This window comes from Peromyscus californicus, unplaced genomic scaffold (genome assembly GCF_007827085.1).
Source record: "Peromyscus californicus insignis strain IS unplaced genomic scaffold, ASM782708v3 Scaffold_12__1_contigs__length_115047231, whole genome shotgun sequence".
NCBI lineage: Eukaryota > Metazoa > Chordata > Mammalia > Rodentia > Cricetidae > Peromyscus > Peromyscus californicus.
Window position 1 is genome coordinate 67,623,519 of NW_026294413.1, and position 22,205 is coordinate 67,645,723.

The window sequence follows — 22,205 nt, forward strand, 5'->3', positions numbered from 1 at the left end:
CTAGGCTGGAACTATCTTTTTGACATCATCAACCAACATGTGTAGATCCTAGTGTTCTATTAGGTACACAGTAGACTCCTTCTTCACCCTCATTCTCTCGTTTCACTAGACAGGTCAGTGTAGCATAAATGGATCTATATTTGGAATTCACACAAAAAAGGAATGTTTTAAAAATAATTTAATTCTCTATATTCTTTTGTTTGTTTGTTTGTTTTTTGTTTTTCAAGACAGGGTTTCCCTGTGTAGCTTTGCACCTTTTCTGGAACTCACTTGGTAGCCCAGGATGGTCTCAAACTCACAGAGATCCACCTAGCTCTGCCTCCCGAGTGCTGGAATTAAAGGCGTGCACCACCAACCGCCTGGCTAATTCTCTATATTCTTATAGTGACATGGGCATAATCTTCTTTGGTTCAGAAAAGCAGTGTATGGAATTGGAAAAAAGTTGGAAACCTTCCAGTGCTGTGGTCTTCATTGTACCTCATGTGGAGCCCTCGTGAAGGAGGTGGGCAGGAGAAAGGCAAGCAGAGTGGCTGTAGCCTGCTTCACATTCAAACCACAGACCTGGCCTGTTGTTCAAATTTCTAAAGGTCTCATAATAAAAAAAAAAACTGGATCCAGATAGTGGTGTAAACACTGAAAATTCAGAGAGACAGACAAACAAGTCACCGCCACGTCTCAACTCACCAATTCCCCGAATCCTCTGTTTGAAAGCCTCTGAGTCCTCAGCTGAAAAAGCTCTCACCACACTGGCCACTCCACCTGAATTATCATATGTTTCATTGTGACCCATGTGACCCTATTTACATCCCTAGAACAGCACCACTAGTGAATTGTACTTTTGTATATACTTCTCACATACCTTACATCCTGCTCACAATTTTCTCTCCATCCACTCATCCCTGTCTGCCCCACCTCCTGCCCCCCCCCAGACCCACTTGTCCTCTACTTCACTTCAGAAAAGAGCAGGCACCCCAGGGAGATCAACCTAATATGGCTTAACAAGATACAATAAGACTAGGCACAAACCCTCATATCAAGGCTGGAGGAAGCAACCCAGAAGGAGGAAAAGGGTCCCAAGAGCAGGCAAACGAATCAGAGACACACCTACTCCCACTGTTATGAATCTCACAAAAACTCCAAGCTAAACAAGCACAGCATGGATGCAGAGGATCTAGTGCAGACCACTGCTGACTCCTGAGTGTCACTTCAATCTCTGTGAGCCACTATGAGGCCTGCTATGTTGGTTCTACTGTCCATTGTGGTAGTTTGAATGTAATTGGCTCCCATAATTTCATAGGGAGTGGCACTATTAGAAAGTGTGGCTTTGTTGAAGTGGGTATGGACTTGTTGGAGGAAGTGTGTCACTGTGGGAGCAGGCTTTGAGGTTCCTATGCTAAGAATACTGTTCAGTGAGTCAGTCACCTTCCCATTGCTTGCATGATACAACACTCTCAGCTCCAGCATCTCATCTGCCTCCATGACCCCCACACTCCTAGTCATGATAATGGACTGAACTTCTGAAACTGTTAAGTAAGCCACACCAATTTAATGTTTTCTTTAGAAGAGTAGCCATGGTCATGGTGTCTCTTCACAACAATAGAAACCCTAACTAAGTCAAGCATGTTCCTCTAGCGTCCTTGAACCCTCTGGCTCCTATATCCTTTCACCCCCTTTCTGCAGGGTTCCTTGAACTCGGCTTTACGTTTGGGTGTCGGTTTCTGCATCTGGTTCACATCACTCATTAGAGGAGCCTCTCTGATGATGAATGGGCTAGGCACCAATCTGTGAGCATAGCAGAATATCATTAGGAATCATTTCATTTGCGGGAGACCAGCTCCCTCTTATTCCCCCAGGGTACTCTTGAGCAGGGAGAAGTGAGGAATATGTAGATAGATATATAGAGGAGAGAGACAAACAGAAAACACAGGCTAGCTTAGGAAGGGCCTGGGTCCTTACCCACCAGCTTCTTCTGTCTCTACTACAGGGCTTTTAAAGGAATGTCAAGGGGTGGAGCAAAAGACCTCCCCACAGCACAGCCAAGTGTAGACTTTTCCAGGCACCTGGTGGCTAGGAATGTGGTCCAGACATCCCTTAATGCAGCCTTGCTGTGTAAAGCAAGCTCAGATCTCACTAGGAAGCTTTTGTGGGCCCCGACATTCGCTGACCTTTTTTTTGGGGGGGGGGGGCACTCATGTTTGTTTCTACCCTAGGTCTCTGGGCCATCAAGCCTCTGGTTCTTGGCCATCTAGCCATGGGCTGCAAGTGGACCAGAGATTGGCTGGCCAGTCATACATGTTCTGCTCCACCATTATTCCAACACATGTTGCAGGCAGGACAAATTAGAGGTAGAAGGTTTTGTGACTGGGTTGTGGTCCCAATCCCATGACTGGAAGACTTGACTGGTTACAGTAGATGGACAGTTCAGGCACTGCATCTCCCAAGACACCTCCTCTAGCATCACCCTCATAGATTCTAGGGACTTTCTACTACACTAGGTTTCCACATCCCCCCAAATTCCAGTCATCTCTCCCAGTCTCCTCTCCCTCCAACCCTCTCACCTGATTGATCTCTCCACTTCCCATCCCAAACCGACCCTAGTCCATCCTCAAACTCTATTCTATCTTGCAGCAGGCTTTTTCTTTTGGGGCCACCAACCATCTTCCAAATCAATACATAGAGACATTATTATTATGAATGCTCAGTTTAGCTTAGGCTCATTTCTGGCTAGCTCTTTTAACTTAAATTGACCTGTTTCTCTGTATTTACCTTTTGCCGTGGTGCTTTTTACATTTTCTTTCTGTATGTCCTACTTGTCCTGCTGTTTCTATGTCTGTCTGGAGCTGCCTGGATTCCGGCTCTGGGAATGTCCCCCTCTTTCTCACCATTCTTTTCTCCTTCTTTCCCTGTTCCTTCCTCTCAAGATTCCTCCTATTCATTCTCTCTGTCCACCTTGCCCTCTCCTGCTTGGCTACTGGCCATTCATCTGCTTATTAGACCAATCAAGTGCCTTAGGCAGGCAAGGTGCAACAGCAACACCTCCTTAAATCATTAAACAAATGCAGCATAAACAGATGCCACACATCTTTACATAGTTAAATATTCCACAACACTACCTCCCTATCACAGGGAGCTCCAAGTGGCCGCCGACACCCTCCTTGTTGATTAGCCTCTCTAGGTCTGTGGATTGTAGCATGATTATCCTTTACTTAACATCCTATATCCACTTAAAAATGAGTACATACCATGTTTGTGTTTCTGGGTCTGGGTTACTTTACTTAGGATGATTTTTTCCTACATTCATCCATTTTCCTACAAATTTCATGATGTCTTGTTTTTAAACACGTGAGTAGTACTCCATTGTGCAACAGACCACATTTTGTTTATCCAGTATTCTGTTGAGGGACATCTAAGTTGTTTCCAGTTTCTGGCTATTATTCGGAAAAAAAAAAAAAGCTACTATGAACATAGTTGAGCAAGTGTCCTTATGGTAGGACAGAGCGTCCTGTGTCTAAATACCACCAGGAGTGGTATAGCTTGGTCTTCAGGTAGATCAATTCCCAATTTTCTGAGGAACTGCCATATTGACTTCCATAGTGGCTGGACAAGTTTGCACACCTTGCTGAACATCCTAGCCAGCCTGAGCTGTCACCTGTGTTATTGATCTTAGCCACTCTGAGATAGAATCTCAAAGCAGTTTTGTTTTGCATTTACCTGATAGCTAAGGATGTTGAATACTTCTTTTAGTGTTTCTCAAACCACTGATTCCTCCATTGAGAACTCTCTGTTTAGACTTGTATCACATTTTTTAGTTGGATGATTTGATTAGTTGACGACTAGTTTCTTGAATTCTTTACATATTTTGAATATCGACCTTCTGTCAGATGTGGAGTTGGTGAAAACCTTTTCCCATGCTCTAGGCTGCCATTTTTCCTACTGACTGTGTCCTTAGCCTTACAGAAGCTTTTCAGTTTCATGGGGTCCCATTTACTAATTGTTGATTTTAGTACCTGTGCTATGGGGGTCTGTTCAGGAAGTTTTCTCCTGTGCGTATGCATTCAAGGCTATTCTCCACTTTCTCTTCTATCAGGTTCAGTGTATCTGGTTATAGGTTGAGGTCTTTGATCCACTTGGATATGAGTTTTGTGCAGGTGTTAAATCTGGATATATTTGCTTTCTTCTACATGAAACATCCACTGAGACAAGCACCATTGTTGAAGATGTTGTCTTTTTTCCAGTGTGTATTTCTGGCTTCTTTATTAAAAAAAAAAATCAGGTGTCCATAGGTACAGATTAATATAAATTGGTTAATCTAAGTTATAAGAGCTAGTTGGGAACAATAAAGGCCAAGCTTTCATAATTATTATAAGTCTCAGTGTCATTATTGGAGAGCTGGTGGTCCTAAAAGAAAGTCTGACAACACTTCAGAAAGAAATAAACCACATGCTCTCTCTCACATGTGGGATACAGACAATAATATAACACATGTGCAAACAAATGCACATGAGAGTACAATATAACATGAAGAAAGAGAACAAGAAAGCTAAAAATGTGGAAGCATGAACACAGATGATGGACATGAATTATGAGAGAATATATTAAACTAATTGGTTTCTGTCATGGATATGCTTTTTTTGGTCTTGGGGGTGGGTGGATAATCACAAAAATGTATTCAGTACTGAAAGTATAACATTTAATGTGAATTCCACAACTTCCATCCCGAATGCCAATTCTAACTGTACAGAAGAAAATTCACTGAGTGCTCTAGACTTTGTGTCTGGTTAATTTTGGTGGGTGTTTTTATTTATTTAAAGGTTTTTTAATGGTAAAGTTCAAGGGTGGGGAAGTGGGTGGATCTTGGAGGTGATTGAGAGGGGAAACCATGATCAGAATATTTTGTATGAAAAGAAAATGTATCTTGAATTAAAAAAACTTTTAAAAGAGGTAAATGACAGAAGCCACTGAATTTGTATAGACTAGTTCAGGGTGTCCAACAAGTAGCCTGAGAGCTGAGTGTGGTCCAAAATTAATGTAAATACAGAACAATGTGCAACTATAAGCTCACTAAAAATGTTCTTAGATATTTCTCTGTCTCTCTCTCTCTCTCTGTCTCTGTCTCTCTCTCTCTCTCTCTCTCTCTCACACACACACACACACACACACACACACTCTCTCTCTCTCTCTCTCTCTCACTCTCTCTCTCTCTCTCTCTCTCTCTCTCTCTCTGTGTGTGTGTGTGTGTGTGTGTGTGTGTGTGTGTGTGTGTGTGTGTAACCATATTGTATGGCTCTTGAGCATGAAGTTTGTAGACGACAACATGTTCCAATGCCGTGTAAAATGAATGAGTGCTCTTGCTATTGTTAAACAGGCATGACTTCAGTGTGATGCTTCCAGTGTTTCATGTTCCAACTGCAGACAGTCAAACTGGCACCATCATGTTTTCTCGTGTTCCTGGGGACTTAGTAAATGAAGCATAGACGTTATCCATGATATTTTAATCTACATTACAGACAAGGGGTGTTTAATGGTATTGAGAAAGCAAGTAAGCATTCCTTCTTGATGATTAAGAACACACACACTTCAGCCATGCTTCACAAACCATCACCAAGCCACCATGATTTACAATCAGCTGTCACAATCCACCGCTCAGATGTAGAAATACTCAAGCCTTGCTTTCTTTTTTCTTGTCAATTTTCATAGTAAAAATAAATACAGTTCCTCATCTATTACTATTTTTAATTGTAGCAGGTCTTCTATACCATCATAGAAGAAAATACAGCTCAAAGAAGGGAGAAGATAGTTCAGTGAAAAATGGGCAGACAGCTACTTTGCTGTCAGGTAAATACAAGGCTCTGTTCTGTAGCAGGAATCTCAAAAAGTTCTTATTAATAAAATCAAACCTGTGGCCAGTTATTGGGGTAAATGCTGGAAGGTCAGAGAAGCAGAACAAGCCACAGCTAACCTCACCTGGCCAACTTCTCAGCTGGTCTTGTTTCCTCAGACTGGAAGCTTCTGTGTCCTCATCCCAATGGCTCTCAGCTGAACTGTGCTGCTCAAAACCTAAAAGCTTAACCAGGCCAAAAGCTTACCCAGTCAAATGCTTCTAGTTTCTGGCCCTCCACACCTTATATACCTTTCTGCTTTCTACCATCACTCCGTGGGATTAAAGGCTTGCTTTCTGGGTTTAAAGGCGTGAGTCACCATGCTTGACTGTATCCTTAAACAGATGGATTTCTGCCTCTGGAGTACTAGGATTAAAGGTGTGTGCTACCACTGCCTATCCTAAGTATCTAGTGGCTTTTCTGTTCTCTGACCCCAGATAAGTTTATTAGGATACACAATATTTTGGGGGAACACAATACCACCACACTGTTCAACTTTTGGGAATTGGTGAGTGTTCGCAAAGGTGGTCACAGAAGAGGTATCAGATGCAAACCATGCTGCCAACCAGAGCAGCTGTCAAGGATTGCGAGCCAAGGACAAAGTAGTGGAACTGCAAAGGGATGTCTGCTCAACAACAGAATCACTGAAGTCTCAGTTTGGGGTGCTGAGGATGTGGCTCAATGGATAAGAGCATTCAAGGAACAAGCAGGAGACTCTGAGGCCAGATCCCCAGCACCCACATCAAGATGCTGAGTGGGGCTGCATGCACCTGTATCCCCAGTGCAGAGACAGGAAGACTGCTGGTGCTGGCTCACTACCAGCCTCAACAAAAACAGTCTGTTCCAGCTTCATGAGACCCCATCCAATAGAGCAAGACAGAAAACACTAGAGAATCCTGACATCTTCTCTGCACTCATACAAGCACTGGGACACGTACACTGACACATGCATGTATACACACATGCACCACACATTTAAGAAACATTGTTACACCTGTTCTAGCTACTTTCTGCTACTGGGATAAGACACCATCCAAAAGCACTTGGTGAGGAAAGGGTAGATTTGGCTTACATGTTCCCACTACACTCCACTACTGATGGAAGTCAGGGTAGGACTCAAGCAGGAGCAGGGGTGGGAACCTCTGAGGAAAGCTGCTTACTGGCTTGCTTCCAGGCTCATGTTCAGCTTACTTCCTTATTCAACCCAGGACCACCTGCTCAGGGATGGCACTACCCACACTAGGCTAGGCCCAACCCCATCCATTAGCAATCAAGAAAGTCCCCCCCTCCCCGCAAACATGCCCACAGGCCAATCTAATGGACTCAGTCCTCAAGTGAGGGCTCTTCTTCCCAGGCGTCTCTAGTTTGTGTCGCATTGACAAAAATTAACCGGCACAGTGAGTTAGATAGGTTCTGTGGTAAAAAGCTAGTCATGTGGTTATATGGTTATATGTATAAGAACAAAACAAACCCTGAAAATTATTTGCTGATAGTGAGTCTACTGAGAGGTATACAAATAGTCTTTCAGACTTGATAGGCTCTAGGGAGGGAGGAATATATATTTCTGAACTCATTTGGGCTCACCAGTTTATAGCCAAGTGATTGGAAGAAACTGAAAAAAATCTATCCAAAGAAGTTTGGAGAACAGAACCACTAATTTGAAATCTTATTCTTTGGGGATGAATGGAAGCCCCACATACTGCCCAACCTGCCATTTTTATACAGGTAGTGATGATGGATCTGATGTCACTGATGAATTGGTTTGTTCAGTGCCATTAAAGGCACTAAATAAACACAATTGTGTGGAGCAGTGGAAAAATACATCAAAGTGGTTTTCTCTGTCATAATCAACATGGCTAGTACAGCTGCTGCTGATGCCCAGAGATGGGAGGTCACAAGGACAGAGCTAGCCTGTCAGTGGTGGACAAAGCCTTTAATCCAGCACAGGGGAGCAGAGGCACCTGTATCTCTGAGTTCAAGCTCAACCTAGTCTATATAGCAGGGTCCATGTCAGCCGGAGCTACAAAGAGAAACCCTGGCTCAAAAATAAATAAATAAATAAATAAATAAATAAATAAATAAATAAATAGCAAATAAAAAACAAGTAAAAAGAAAAATAGAGGACCTTATATAATTAAGAGAAGACAGTGCAATTACCAGACTAATCTCCTGCTTAATGATGTGTCTTTGCAGAGGACATCAAGAATATTTATGCACAGAGAAGAAGATCTCAGTGGGAATTAGAGGGGTATGAGAGGAACAATCTTGGGCAAAAATGACCAAAATACATTGAATACATGTATAAAATTATCAAAAAAGAAAAACTAAGTTCTAAAAGGAAATTTAATGCAAAATCATTTTAAAATGGGTAACATCATCAGGACTGAACTTCGTAAGGGACAAAGGATTAAACCATCCCCAATGCCAGGAATTCCTAAAACGTGATCATGCTAACTAGGATAACATCATTTCCATTTCAGAAGTAGGATGGCCATGTTGAGGACATTATCAAGTTACTTCCTGTGTCATAAACAATATTAATCCAGAACTTGAGAATGAGAACTCAATTACAGATTGATCTTTTAGTGGATTTGACTGTTCATTTCATCTTTAATGGGGAAACCCACCAGTCAACACCATATTTCATATCATAAGTGCTCCAGGTGAAGGTGGAGTTATGGTGAGCACAAATTAAGGCAAATAATTGTATGTATTTCAACACAGCTGAGTACAGCTCTCTGAACAGTGATGTCACCTTCTGTTACATTTGACAGGAGAATTTGAAAACAGAGTTCAAGATTTTCAGAAATAACGTCCCTATTTGGTATAATCACAAGTCCGTTTTTGTCAGCATATATGTTACATGCCAACTTTACACTAGAGTGCCTAGAACCACAATCCTTCATTCAACCTAAAAATATTGTTGATCATGTCCCTTCTCGACGTTTATGGGCCTTTTATAGGTCCTTCTCAGAGGTGAGTGTCCACACTTCGCAATCTCACTGTATGCAAACCATCACTTTTTCATATCACCTACATTTGTGGGTCACAAGTTTCAAGAATTGAGCACACGGCGGGACTGGGAAGATGGCTCAGAAGTCTTAATGGTAGAAACTGCTCTTGCAGAGGACCCAAGTTCAATTCTAAGTACCCATTTTGAATAGCTCATAAATACCTGTAACTCAGCTCTTCCAGCCTCCAAGGGCACCTGTACTCATGAGCACATACACAAACCCAAACACAGGCACATACACATAATCAAAAGTTAAAAGTCCTTGATATAAATGTCTTCTAGATAAGACAAGGGATGAAATCTCAAACATATGGCTACTTAAACAAGACCTGAACAACGACAACAGCAGTTGACCTTCCAAAGTGGATGGGGAATTGCAAGGGGCCTCATCCCAAGATCAAGAGCAACAGGCAATTACAAACTACTGAGAAGGGGAGAGTGAGTCTTCTCCAAAGATGAGCCCCCTTAATGGTTATCTAATCCCAAGTGGTCAGACCTAAAAGAAACATGTGTTCAAGCAATACTAAACCTACTCTGTAAGCTGATTTCTATTTTCATCTCCACCTATGTTGAGAGAGAGGAATAGAGAAAATGATCACTAAAGAATAAGAAAACTTGAATCTGAAGGGGATGGAGGAATCTGGGAGGATTTAGAGGGATAGTGGCAGAAGGTAGGATTATATTTTAATTTTACTATTAATTCAAAGTGTTAAGCACACTAATAATAGTAAAATTAGAAATAAAATATCTCACCCCATCTTAGGAATTCAATGAGATCAGAGTTATGTCGATCAAGCCAGGTGTCCAACAAGTCCATTTGTTTCTCAGAAGCAATGCCAAATAGTCCACAAAGTTTGTGTTGTTCTCATTCACTGTTTTGTGTGTTTGTTCTTTCCCTCTTTTTTACTTTTCCTGAGTCAGGGTTTCTCTGTGTATACCTGGCTGTCCTGGAACTAACTCTGTAGACCAGACTGGCCTTGAACTCACAGAGATACCTCTGCCTCCTGAGAGCCGCCACTGCTCTCCTTACTCTTAGGACAAAAGCACACCAAGATAAATCCTCTTACTTAGATGTGTTCAATTTCTCCATTAGAAATCACTAAATTGGAGCTGTCCCATGGTTTTGAAAGATTCTCTCTAAATGGGCACCACATAATTAACATTATTATATTCTATAAGGATTTTGTTCCGTCCCTGTGTGTGCAGATATGGTGTCGTTTATATAGGGTACTTTTTCAGGGGGAATTACCAATTTTTATTATAGCTTGCATAGTAGTGTGTAGCCCAAAACAGTTATTGCACTGTCCAGAAAAGCCAAAGTTTACAACCCATGTTCCGGATGATTAATTAATTTGAAGCCAACTAATTTCAGGACTTCAGTTCACAACTAAGATATGAAAGCCACAATGGTAACAAGGTATGAAAGGAGGGAATCAAAAATACCTGAAAACCATGAAGCTGTGGTGGTAAAGCAGGACCTGGGATTCTCTGTGGGTATCTGGATCACACACCCATGCACGTGCTCAAACACACACACACACACACACACACACACACACACACACACACACACCCCTATTCATAGGGCAAGGCCAGCCTGTGTCACCTCCCAGAACTGGTCTCACACAGCTCTAACCATCTTGTGCTCTAAGCTCAGATCCTCAGCTCACTCCAGTCAATATCAGCCTTTTCCAGGGCTGGATCCCTGTCTCTCTCACTGCTGGATCTACCCCACTAAATAATCATTCAAGATCTTACTAAGGTCCTTGTTTGTCTATGGAGAATCAGCAGGGAAGCCAGTGCTGATCTAATCTTACTAAGCATTAAATTCAATCCAGAAGCTCTTCCTGTAGAAATAAATTGATATACATAATAAACAGGTAACCTGTATTTGTCATTGTGAATTGTTATGTACTTAACTATATATGATGGTAAGACATAATCATTGGTCAGGGGCAAACATTTGCTCTTGAGATTTCTCTGTGACATCCTAGTAGTTTAGGAGAGTCAGAGTAAGTTAATTAATTCAACAGAGTATTCCAACAGAGGGGTCCACAGTATGATCAGAAGTCCCAGAGGCTAATGAAAAGATGTACTGAAATTCTGCCTAGCCAAATATGACGAAGTATCAACTGTCACAAAATACTGTGTAACTTTGTCTGTGTGTTTGTAGTGATAATAACTGTTTCGTGGTAAATTGTCTGTATTATTTAAAACGGAAAGAAAGAAAGAAACCAAAGAAACCAAAAGAGACCTTACCAGAATGCAAAGGATGTAAGAGGTAAGAAAGGACACAATTTTAGCTCAGTGCAGTCACTGTGGACTTCCTGGGGTCTCAGGCCCTCTTCAACCACAGCCTGTACACCTTCTACTTTCTTACTTCATCCCAGCTTAGCTCTTGTAAATGCGGTGACAGTGATCTTTTTACCCCAAACCAGAAAACGTCCTAAAGCACCGCTGCCTATCAGAAGCAGAGGTGCACAGGTTTAAAATGCCTGTGAGGTCACTGAGCACTGACCTTCTTCATCCCCTCAAGGACTGTGTCTACTCTGCCTTTCTCCAACCGAAGCAGCCTTCCTGGAAGATGCCACCAGTCCTGATTCTCCTGACCTTTCTTCTGCCTCTAGGAGCTGGTGCAGATGAGTGAACATCCCTTTCTCAGATGTGCCATTCCATAATACCTCTGCAGACTCTCTGCTCAGCCCTAGTCAGGAAGTGTCCTGCACTGAACCAGGAGCTTTCTGAATCTCAGGTCCCATACCAAACCCAGACGTGCATATCTGTCACTGGCTAGTTTCTCACCAGGATCTGAGGAAGGGAGGTGACCTCAGAAGACTTAGAGTGCACTAGCTTCTTCCTGCTTTTTGTGTCACCTGGAAAATGAATCATTCTGGGACAGGGACATCACAGAGAATGTAAACCTACAAAAATGTATATCATTAACTTTACTAAAGCCCAGGGCAAGGGTAGCTTTAATGACCAGCCTGCAATGGGGTAAAGCACCAGCTCAAGAATATTATTGTCATTTCATAACCTTCACCCTCAGCCTGTGAAGAAAGAGGACCTAGGTGACAAGACACCTGCATTGCACACTCCACTAGTTTTGCAGTCTTGTTTTGGTTGGCCTCTCCACTTCTTTTTTCAGGTCCCCAGCTATTCCCATCTTTGCCAGCACACCACTCCAATGTCCACTAGGCCCTGAATTCCGTGAGCTCCGAACCACTAGCCCTCTTTAACATAGAAGTCATTCATCCATGCAGCCTAAAGCATTTACTGAGAACCCAAGATGTATTGTGCATCAGAAGAGGAGAATTTTAGAAAATCCTCCTGGTAGGACCTGGGGGTAAAGGTGAAAAAATGACACCAATCAAGACATTAGCAGGATTTCAGACACTCGCCAACAAAGAGAGGATCAAGGCAATACACCCAGGATCCCCTCAGTCTCTAGCATCAGGAAGAGGGAGCTTGTCCCTAAATGTATTTGTAAAGCATGAGCTGGAGGACAAGTAGGACTCACCCCTTCTCAGAGCAGGGCTCTTCAGGTTTAGATTCAGCAAAGATTATTCTATGTGTAAGGAATTCTGTCCAAAACAATCTGGGGAAACTGTAGATTCTATGGCCTTCAACTTCTCCCTAGATCTTCTCTTCTGTCCTCAGGTATTGCTCCCAGAAACCCTATCCTTTTCTTTCAGAGGAGATCATCAGGGATATGAGTTCAAGCACCACTCCTGCCCTTACAAGATATTTATCGAATCTCTGCATGTTGGTGGGAATAAGAGTCGCTGTGGAGGGTTCCTGGTGCGAGAAAATTTGTGCTGACAGCTGCTCACTGCCTGGGAAGGTGAGGAGAGACAGCTGGCCCGTGTTTTCAGACTGCAACAGGTGTTTCCATCCTCTACTTGTGGATGCTCCTGTGAGAGCACACCAGAGGGCAGGACTGTGAAAATGGAAGTCTGAAGACAGGGACACTGTGAGGTCAAAGGGTGAGAGGTTAGAGCCAGCAGCACACTTGCGTTGAAAGCAGCTACACTGTCCAGACTAAAGCAGTGGCTGAGGTAAAAGGACACATTGAGAGTCAGTGCAAACTTCGGGATATTGTCTAGAAGCTAGAGGGAATCCTGGGGAGTCTTATGTTCTTGAGAAGCAGAGCAGCAGGTCAAACCCTGAGGTCCTCCTGTCTCCACAAGTCCCCTCAGCTAGAGCCCCTCCCTGCCCTCCCTGCCTCTTACACCTCCTGGACTGTGTCCTCTCTCACTCACCATCTCTCATCCCCACTCTGCCATCTACAGCTCAATAAGAGTCACTCTGGGAGCCCACAACATGGAGACAAAGGAGGAGACCCAGCAGATCATCCCTGTGGAAAAAGCAATTCCTCACACTGCCTATACTCATAAGAATGATTCCAGTGACAACATGCTCCTAAAGGTCAGACCTGCCCCATCCTGGTCCAGGGATGCCTCCTGCCCTCACCCTCTCCTTCTCTCCCTGCCATCCTGGCCTTCATGGTGTTTCAGCCGAGCTGTCAATGAGCTCTACTCTCCCTTCTTCCCCAACAGCTGGAGGTTAAGGCCATGACTAAACATGACTAGAGCTGTGAGACCACTCAAGCTGCCCTGGTGCAGGTCCATGTGTGAAGACAGGGGACATACGCTCCGTGGCTGGTTGGAGAAAGATGGTCCCAGAGCGGAACTATACAGACAGACTACAAGTGGTGGAGCTAACAGTACAGATGGATCAGGAGTGTGAGTCCCACTATCAATGTTATTACAACAAAGCCAATGAGATGTGTGTGGAGGAACCAAAGATCAAACATGCTTCCTTCTATGTAAGTTGGATTTTCATCCTCTCTAGGCTCCTGGGATAGGAAATGCAATCTGGGATCTAGAGACCAACATCAAGGGGACTCCTTTATGTGATCTTTCTCCCTAGGAACAGCAGTAACCAGTAACTAACTAGGGCCTCCTGAGCTGAGAAGGAGCCTCAGTGAAGGCAGCTGGTATAAAGCAGGGTTTGCACAGTTCTCCTCACACCCAGGCCCAGGCTTTAGAAAGCTGTGTCCCTGCCTGTGTCATTAACACAAGCAGGTGTCTCCACAGAGCAGACACCCACTTTTGTCCACGGTCTCGTCCTCCATGCTCACATCAGGCCTACTCACCTGCCCCCATGTTCTTAAACAATGGCCTGGAGATGAGGGTCCCACACACCCTTATAGAGAGTGGATCACACATCTGGAGAAAGGGCAGAGGCTGGGCTCAGGAGGGAGGTGAAGCAGTAACCCTGTCCACAATCAGAGCAGGAAGCCCAGGGACACCCAGGCCTGCTCTCTCATCTCCCACAAGCAGAGCACACAAGCCAAACTTCTCTGAGAGGCAGTTTGAGACTAGGGTCAACAATAGCTCAGTCCCCTGTGCCTCCTCTCCATTCACAGGGGGATTCTGGAGGACCTCTCTTGTGTAAATAAGTGGTTATGGGCATCGCCTCCTATGGACATGAGGATGGTAGAGCACCAAGCGTCTTCACCAGAGTGTCAAGTTTCCTATCCTGGATAAAGAAAACAATGAAACACAGCTAACTCCAGAACAAACCAGACCTCTCTCTGACTCACCATCTTCCCTACAGCTGAGTCCAAGATTTTCCTAGGACAGAAGCCACAACTCAATAAAGGTCTCTTACTGAATTGGAATTCTGGTTTCATATCATAAACACCAACTCTGTGCTAGGAAGGCCAATGGCACACTTCTGCTTGCTGCCTCCCCCAACACCATACACCGCTCCCAAAGATTAGGCCATTACCAGCTCATTTTTATTAGTTCCACTCTACAGTGTCTCACCTTCCGACAGGCCTAAAGCTGAGCTTGGGGGTCTCCTGTCCTGGGGCTCAGGGTGAACTTTTTCCTCCTCTGTGTCATATGGAAGAAAGGAGAGGGAAAGCACCATTGGTCCTGGAGACATGGGAGACAGAGCCCAGGTCACTGTAGATGGGCCTTCCTGGGCAGAGTATCTCTGTCCCACAGCTTCACCATTAAGGTGACAGCAATTTCAGGAAGGGCTGTTCCACATCTAGAACAAGATCCTCTCTTCCTCTGCATACAGGGCTAAGCTTCCTCCAGCCTCCTAGCTCTATGTCCTTCTCCTTCATGACTGCTCTGATGAGTCTATCAACTTCCGTGTTACAACCATGCAGATCTGAGCACATCCCTACCTCTTCTTCCTCTACAATCCAAGCCATGTATTGCTTTTTCCATTAGGGCCTCAGCCCTGTGGTGCCAGCCCACCTTAGGCCTGAAGTAAGATGATCAACATACTTCCGGTGTCATAAACAACATTTGTGCCAGACTTGACAATGAAAACTGACTTACAGATTGAACCTTTTAGTGCATTTGACCACTGCTTTCATCTTTAAGGTGAAAACCAACATGTCGACACCATGTTTCACACCATAAGTGCTCCAGGTGAAGGTGGGCTTATGGGGAGCTCAAATGAAGGCAAATAATTGTATGCATCTCAACACAGTTGAAGACAGCTTTGTGACAGTGATGTCACCTTCTGTTACATTTGACATGAGAAGTTGAAAACAGATTTCAAGATTTTCAGAAATAATGTCACTATTATGGTAAAATCATAGGTACATTTTAGTCAGCATATATATGTTACCTGCTGATTTTACAGTACAATACCTAGAAACTCAATCCTCCATTCAACCCAAGAACATTTTAAATAAATTATTTATATATTTTTATTGTATGTTAATTGGTGTTTTGCCTGTATGTATGTCTGTGTGAGGGTGTCAAATCCCTCTGGAACTGGAGTTACAGAAAGTTGTGAGCTGCCATATGGGTACTGAGAATTGAACCTGGTCATCTGGAAGAACAGAAAGTGCTCTGAACCACTGAGTCATCTCTCCAGCACCCTTAAAAATATTTTTGATCATGTCTCTTCGTGACCTTTAAAGATAGTTTACAGTTTCTCAGAGAGGGATGGTCACACCACAATCACACTGTATTCACACCATCATTTTTCACAGCCTGTACACTGAACAAACACTTTCAGGATTTGAACACACAGGACTGGAGAGATGGCTCAGAGGTCTTAACAGGATACACTGCTCTTGCAGAGGACCCATGTTTAATTCTGAGCACCCATGTTAAATAGCTCATACCCACATGTAATTTCAGCTCCTCTGGCCTCCAAGAGCAACTGCACTCACACACAGACTCAAATTTAAACACAAACACAGACACATACACATAATCAAAAGTTAAAAAATCTTTTAGAGGAATGTCTTCTAGAAATGACAAAGAAACTACACCCATGAAATCTGAACAATGTGGCTGCTCAAACAAGACCAGAACAATGACGACAGCAGCAGTTGACCTTCCAAAGTGATGGGGAAGAGCAAGAGGCCCATCCCAAGATGAAGAGCAACAGACAATTATAAACTGCTGTGATGGGGAGAAGGAGTCTGCCTCAAGATGAGCCCCCTTAATGGATATCTAATCCCAAGGTCAGACCTAAAAGAAACATGCATGCAAGCAATACTAAACCAACTCAATAGGCTGGATTCTATTTTTATCCCCTTGTTTGTGTGTGAGAAAGAGACAGACTGATGAGTAAACAATAAGAGATCTGAAAGGGATGGAGGAACATGGAGTTAGAGGAATAATGGATGGGATGATATAACTGTCTTTAAATTTTCTTTTAATTTAAAGTGTTAAGCACACTAACAGTAAAGTTAGAAACAAAATATCACATCCACATCTTAGATATTTACTGAGATCAAAGCTATGTCCAATAAGCCAGAGAGTGAAAGAATCATTTATCAAAAGCAATATCAAATATCCCACCAGATGCAAGTTGTCATCCTTTACTTTTATGATAAGAGCATACCAAAATAAAATTTATACTAACATGTGTTCTATTTCTTTAATAGGTATCACAAAACTGGATCCTGCTCTATGGTTTTAGTAGATTACCTCTGAATGGTCACAATATAATTGAGATTATTATATTCTGTGAGAGTTTTGTTGCTTATCTAGGTGTGGAGATCAAATTTCCTTATAGTTGGATGAATAACGTGTAGCCCAAAAGCAGTTGCCCCTTCACTGTGGCCGAGAAAAGCCAAAAGGTTATGGCTTGGATGGACAGGATGATTAATTCTGATCCAATTAACATCAGGACTCCAGTTCACAACTAGAACAAGAAAGTCTCTCTTGGTCACAAAGTATGAAAGGAGGAAATTCAAAAATATCTGCAAACATAAGGTGGTGGTGGTAAAGCAGGAACCTGGGGTGCTCCGTGGTTATCTGGATGTGACACATACACCTATTCATAGAGCAAGGCCAGCCTGTCTCACCTCCCAGAACTGGTCTCACAAAGCTCTAAACATCTTGTGCTCTAAGCTCAGATCCTCAGCTCACTCCAGTCAATATCAGCCTTTTCCAGGGCTGGATCCCTGTCTCTCTCACTGCTGGATCTACACCACTATATAATCATTCAAGATCTTACCAAGGTCCTTGTTTATCTATGGAAGATCCTAAACAACATTGAAGAAAGTACCAATGGAGTCATCAGCAGGGGAGTAGGTGCTGATCTGAGCTTACTAAGCATTTAATTCAATCCTGAAGCTCTTGCTTAGAGACAAATGCCATTACATAATGAACAGGTAACCTATACATGGCATTGTGAATTGTTTATTGTACTTAACTATGTATGATGGTAAAACATGGTCACCGGCCACAGGCAAACACTTGTTTTTGACATTTCTTTGTGACTCCCTGGCAGTTGAGGAGAGTCAGAATGAGTTAAGATTAGTTGACCATACTATTCCAACAGATGGTTGCACAGTGTGATCAGAAGTTCCAGAGGTTAATGAGATGATGTATGGAAATCTGCCTAGTCAAGTAGGGCCCAATATCAATTTTCACTAAATAGTGTATGAGTCTATTTGCAGTACTATAATTATTTAAGAGTTAATTGGTTGTCAGTATTATTTTTGGAAAAAGAAATGAAAGAAAGACCAAAGAAATTAAAAGGATGTAAGAGAAAAGAAAGGACACACTTTTGGTTTAGTGCAGTCACTGTGGACTTCCTGGGTCCTCAGGCCATCGTCAACCACAGTCTCCACACCATTTACTCTCTTGGTCATTATCCAGCTTAGCTCATAATATGTCAATGTGGTGACTTGTCATTTTGACCCAAACCAGAAAACGTCCTTATGTCCTGAAACCAATCAGTGCAGAGGTGTACAGGTTTAAAATGCCTGTGAGGTCTCTGAGCACTGACCTCCTTCATCCCTTCAAGGACTGTGTCTACTCTGCCCTCCTCCAACCCGAGCAGCCTTTCTGGGAAGATGCCACCAGTCCTGATTCTCCTGACCTTTCTTCTGTCGCTTGGAGCTGGTGGAGGTGAGTGAACACCCTGTCCCAGAGGTGCCATCCCATAACACCTCTGCAGACTCTCTGCCCAGCTCTAGTCAGGAAATGTCCTGAACTGAACCTGAGATATCAGAACCTCAGGTCCCATACGAACCCAGACCTGGAAATCTGTCACTGTCTAGATTCTCAACAAGGTCTGAAGAAGGGCGGTGACCTCTGAAGACTTGAGGGCACTAGCGTCTGCCTGCTTTTTTGTCACCTGGAGAATGGATCATTCTCACACAGGGACATCACAGAGAACCCACACCTACAAAAATAGTACATCATTAACTTTACTAGAGCCCAGGGCAAGGGCAGCTTTAATGACCAGCCTGCAATGGGGTAAGACCACTGGCTCAAGAGTATTAGCATCATTTCGTAACCTATGACCTCTGCCTGCTGAAGAAAGAGGACCTGGGTGACAAGACGCCTGCATTGCACACTCCACTAGCTTTGCTGTCTTGTTTGGTTGGCCTCTCCAATTCTTCCTGCAGGTCCCCAGCTATTCCCATCTTTGCCAGCACACTACTCCAATGTCCGCCTCTCTGTACCAGAAGCCCTCCCTAAGTAAATATCATTCATAGATGCAGCCAAAAGCATTTACTGAGCATCAAGATGTATTGGGCATCAGAATAAAAGAATTTAGAAAATCATCATCCATAGGGCTTGGAGATTACATGGGTTGGGAAGACTCCCTAACAAAGAATGCACAAGGCAAGCCACCCAATATCTGTTTGGTCTCTACCATCTCTACCATCTACCACACTCTACCATCATAAAAATGGAGCTGGTTCCTCCATGTATTTGTAAATCAGGGGCTGGAGGACAAGTGCCACCAAACCCTTCTCTGAAAAGGGCTGTGTGGCTTTAGAATCAAAAAATTATTCTATGTGCAAGGAATTCTGTCCACAACAGTCTTGGGGGAATCCAGATCTCACCACTCACCTCTCCCTAGATCTTCCCTCCTGACCTCATCTGCTGCTCCCAGACACCCCATATTCTAGCCTTTTCTTTCAGAGGAGATCATCGGAGGACATGAGGTCAAGCCCCACTCCCGCCCATACATGACGTTTATTAAGTATGTGGATGCCAATGGGAAGAGGAAATACTGCGGAGGCTTCCTGCTTCGAGACAACTTTGTGCTGACAGCTGCTCATTGCCAAGGAAGGTGAGGAGAAGCAGCTCACACAGGTTTTCTGAGACCCTCCATTAGGTGTTTCCATCCTCTACTTGTGGATGCTATTGTGAGCACACCAGAGGGTAGGACGGTGCAAACAGAATTCTGAAAACAGTGACACTGAGATCAAAGGGTGAGAGGTCAGAGTCAGCAGCACACTCAAGTTGAAAGCAGCTACACTGTCCAGACTAAATCAGTGGTTGACGCGGTGATATATTGTGTAGCCCAATATATAACATATGGGGATCAGAGGACAGAGCCAGAGACTAGATTAGACATAGAGGCCAAACAGTATTGGTACACACCCTTAATCCTATCACTTCAGAGGCAGAGATCTGTGATTTCAAGGCCAAACTGGAAAGAGAGCCAGGCAGTGTTGGCACACATTTTGAATTCCAGTATTTGATAACTTTGTCTTTGCTTGGGATAGATACATGCCTTTAATCCCAGGCAGTAACATGACAGGACACAGTAAGGTATCTAAGGCGTTAGGAAACAGGAACTTGCTCTTTTTTGGGGGATGATTTCATAGGGATAAGAACTAGTAGCTTGCTCTCTGCCTCTCTGATCTTTCAGCTTTACCCCAATATCTGATTCTGGATTTTTTATTAATAAGACCTTTTAAGGTTTGTGTTACAAGTTGAAGTTGAAAGTACACATTAAGACTCAATGCAAACTATGGAATATTGCCTAGAAATAAGAGAAAGCCTCTAGGAGTCTACTGTCCTTGAAAAGCAAAGAGCAGCAAGTCAAACACTGAGACCCTCCTGTCTCCACAAGTCCCCCCAGATAGAGCCCCACCCTGCCCATCCTGCCTTTTACACCTCCTGGACTGTGTCTCTCTCACTCAACACCTCTCATCTCCACTCTGCTTCTACAGCTCAATGACACTCACTCTAGGAGCCCACAACATCAAGGCACAGGAGGAGACCCAGCAGATCATCCCTGTGGAAAAAGCCATTGCTCACCCAGCCTATAATGATAAGAACTTGTCCAATGATATCATGCTCTTAAAGGTGAGACTTGCCCCATCCTGGTCCAGGGATGCCTCCTGCCCTCACCCACTCCTTCCCTCCCTTACATCCTGGCCTTCATGGTGTCTCAGCCCAGCTGTCAATGAACTGCACTCTCCCATCTTCCACAACAGCTGGAGATTGAGGCCAAGAGGACTAAAGCTGTGAGACCCCTCAAGCTGCCCTGGCGCAGGGTCCATATGAAGCCAGGGGATGTGTGCTCTGTGGCTGGTTGGGGAATGATGGCCTTGAATGGCACCAATGCAGATAGACTACAAGAGGTGGAGCTGACTGTACAGAAGGATCAGTTGTGTGAGTCCCACTACCCACGTTATTACAACAAAGCCAGTCAGATATGTGTTGGGGACCCAAAGATCAAGCGTGCTTCCTTCCAGGTAAGTTGGATTTTCATCCTCTCTGGGCTCTGTGGGAGGGAAAATGCAACCTGGGATCTAGAGACCAAACATCAAAGGAGACTCCTTTATATGATCTTTCTCCCTTGGAACAGCAGTAACCAATAACTAACTAGAGCCTCCTGAGCTGACAAGGAGCCTCAGTGAAAGTAGCTAGTAAAAAAGCAGGATTTGCACAGTACTCCTGATATCCAAGCGCAGGCTTTATAAAGCTATGACCCCTGCCTGTGTCATTCCCACGGGCAGGTGACTCCACAGATCAAGCAACTCACTTTTGTCCAGGGTCTCGTCCTCCATGCTCACATCAGGCCCACTCACCTGCCCCCATGTTCTTAAACAATGGCCTGGAGATGAGGGTTCCACACACCCTAATAGAGAGTGGATCACAGACCTGGAGAAAGGGCAGAGGCTGGGCTCAGGAGGGAGGTGAAGCAGTAACCCTGTCCACAATCAGAGCAGGAAGCCCAGGGACACCCAGGCCTGCTCTCTCATCTCCCACAAGCAGAGCATACAAGCCAAACTTAGCTTCGTGGGAGTTAGGGACTAAGGTGAACAACAGCTCAGTCCCCTGTGCCTCCTCTCCATTCACAGGGGGATTCTGGAGGGCCTCTCTTGTGTAACAAAGTGGTTGCAGGCATCGCCTCCTATGGACATAAGAATGGTTCAGCACCAAGCGTCTTCACCAGAGTGTCAGGTTTCCTATCCTGGATAAAGAAAACGATGAAACGCAGCTAACTCCAGAGCAAACCAGACCCCTCTCTGACTCAGCATCTTCCCTACAGCTGAGTCCAAGGTTTTCCTAGGACAGAAGCCACAACTCAATAAAGTTCTCTTTGTTCAATCAGAAGTCTGGTTTCCTATCACAGGGACCAACTCTGTCTTGGCAGGCCAATGGCACACTTCTGCTCTCTGTTCATCCCAACACCATACACATACCTCTGCCAAGCTCAGGCAAGACCATTGCCGCTCATTTTTACATGTCCCACTCTACAGTGCCTGCCCTTCTGACAGGCATAAAGCTGAGCTGGGGCTTTCCTGTCCTGGGGCTCAGGGTGAACATTTTTCCTCCTCTGTGTCATATGGAAGAAAGGAGAGGGAAAGCACAATTGGTCCTGGAGACATGGGAGACAGAGCCCAGGTCACTGTAGATGGGCCTTCCTGGGCAGAGTATCTTTGTCCCACAGCCTCACCATTAAGGTAACAGATTTCAGGAAGGGCTGTTTCTCATCTAGAACAAAATCCTCTCTTCCTCTGGATACAGGGCCAACCTTCGTCCACCCTCCTAGCTCTATGCCCT

The 22,205-nt window shown here is 44.1% G+C and overlaps 1 protein-coding gene and 1 pseudogene across 1 annotated transcript; both read left to right on the forward strand.

Moving 5' to 3' along the window:
• Positions 1-10,298: 10,298 nt before the first annotated feature.
• On the forward strand, positions 10,299-14,353 carry LOC128106447 (granzyme B-like; annotated as a pseudogene).
• Positions 14,354-18,241: 3,888 nt separating this feature from the next.
• LOC128107936 (granzyme C-like) lies at positions 18,242-21,643 on the forward strand. Its single transcript, XM_052734268.1, has 5 exons — positions 18,242-18,296; positions 19,323-19,473; positions 20,363-20,498; positions 20,630-20,890; positions 21,500-21,643. The coding sequence occupies exons 1-5, from the start codon at positions 18,242-18,244 to the stop codon at positions 21,641-21,643; spliced, it is 747 nt and encodes a 248-aa protein (XP_052590228.1).
• The last annotated feature ends 562 nt before the right edge of the window (positions 21,644-22,205 follow it).

Coding starts and splice junctions, on each gene's coding strand:
- LOC128107936 (XM_052734268.1), top strand. CDS start 18,242: ATGCCACCAGTCCTGATTCTCCTGACCTTTCTTCTGTCGCTTGGAGCT. Junction 18,297..19,322: donor GTCGCTTGGAGCTGGTGGAG/GTGAGTGAACAC, acceptor CTTTTCTTTCAG/AGGAGATCATCGGAGGACAT. Junction 20,499..20,629: donor ATGATATCATGCTCTTAAAG/GTGAGACTTGCC, acceptor CTTCCACAACAG/CTGGAGATTGAGGCCAAGAG.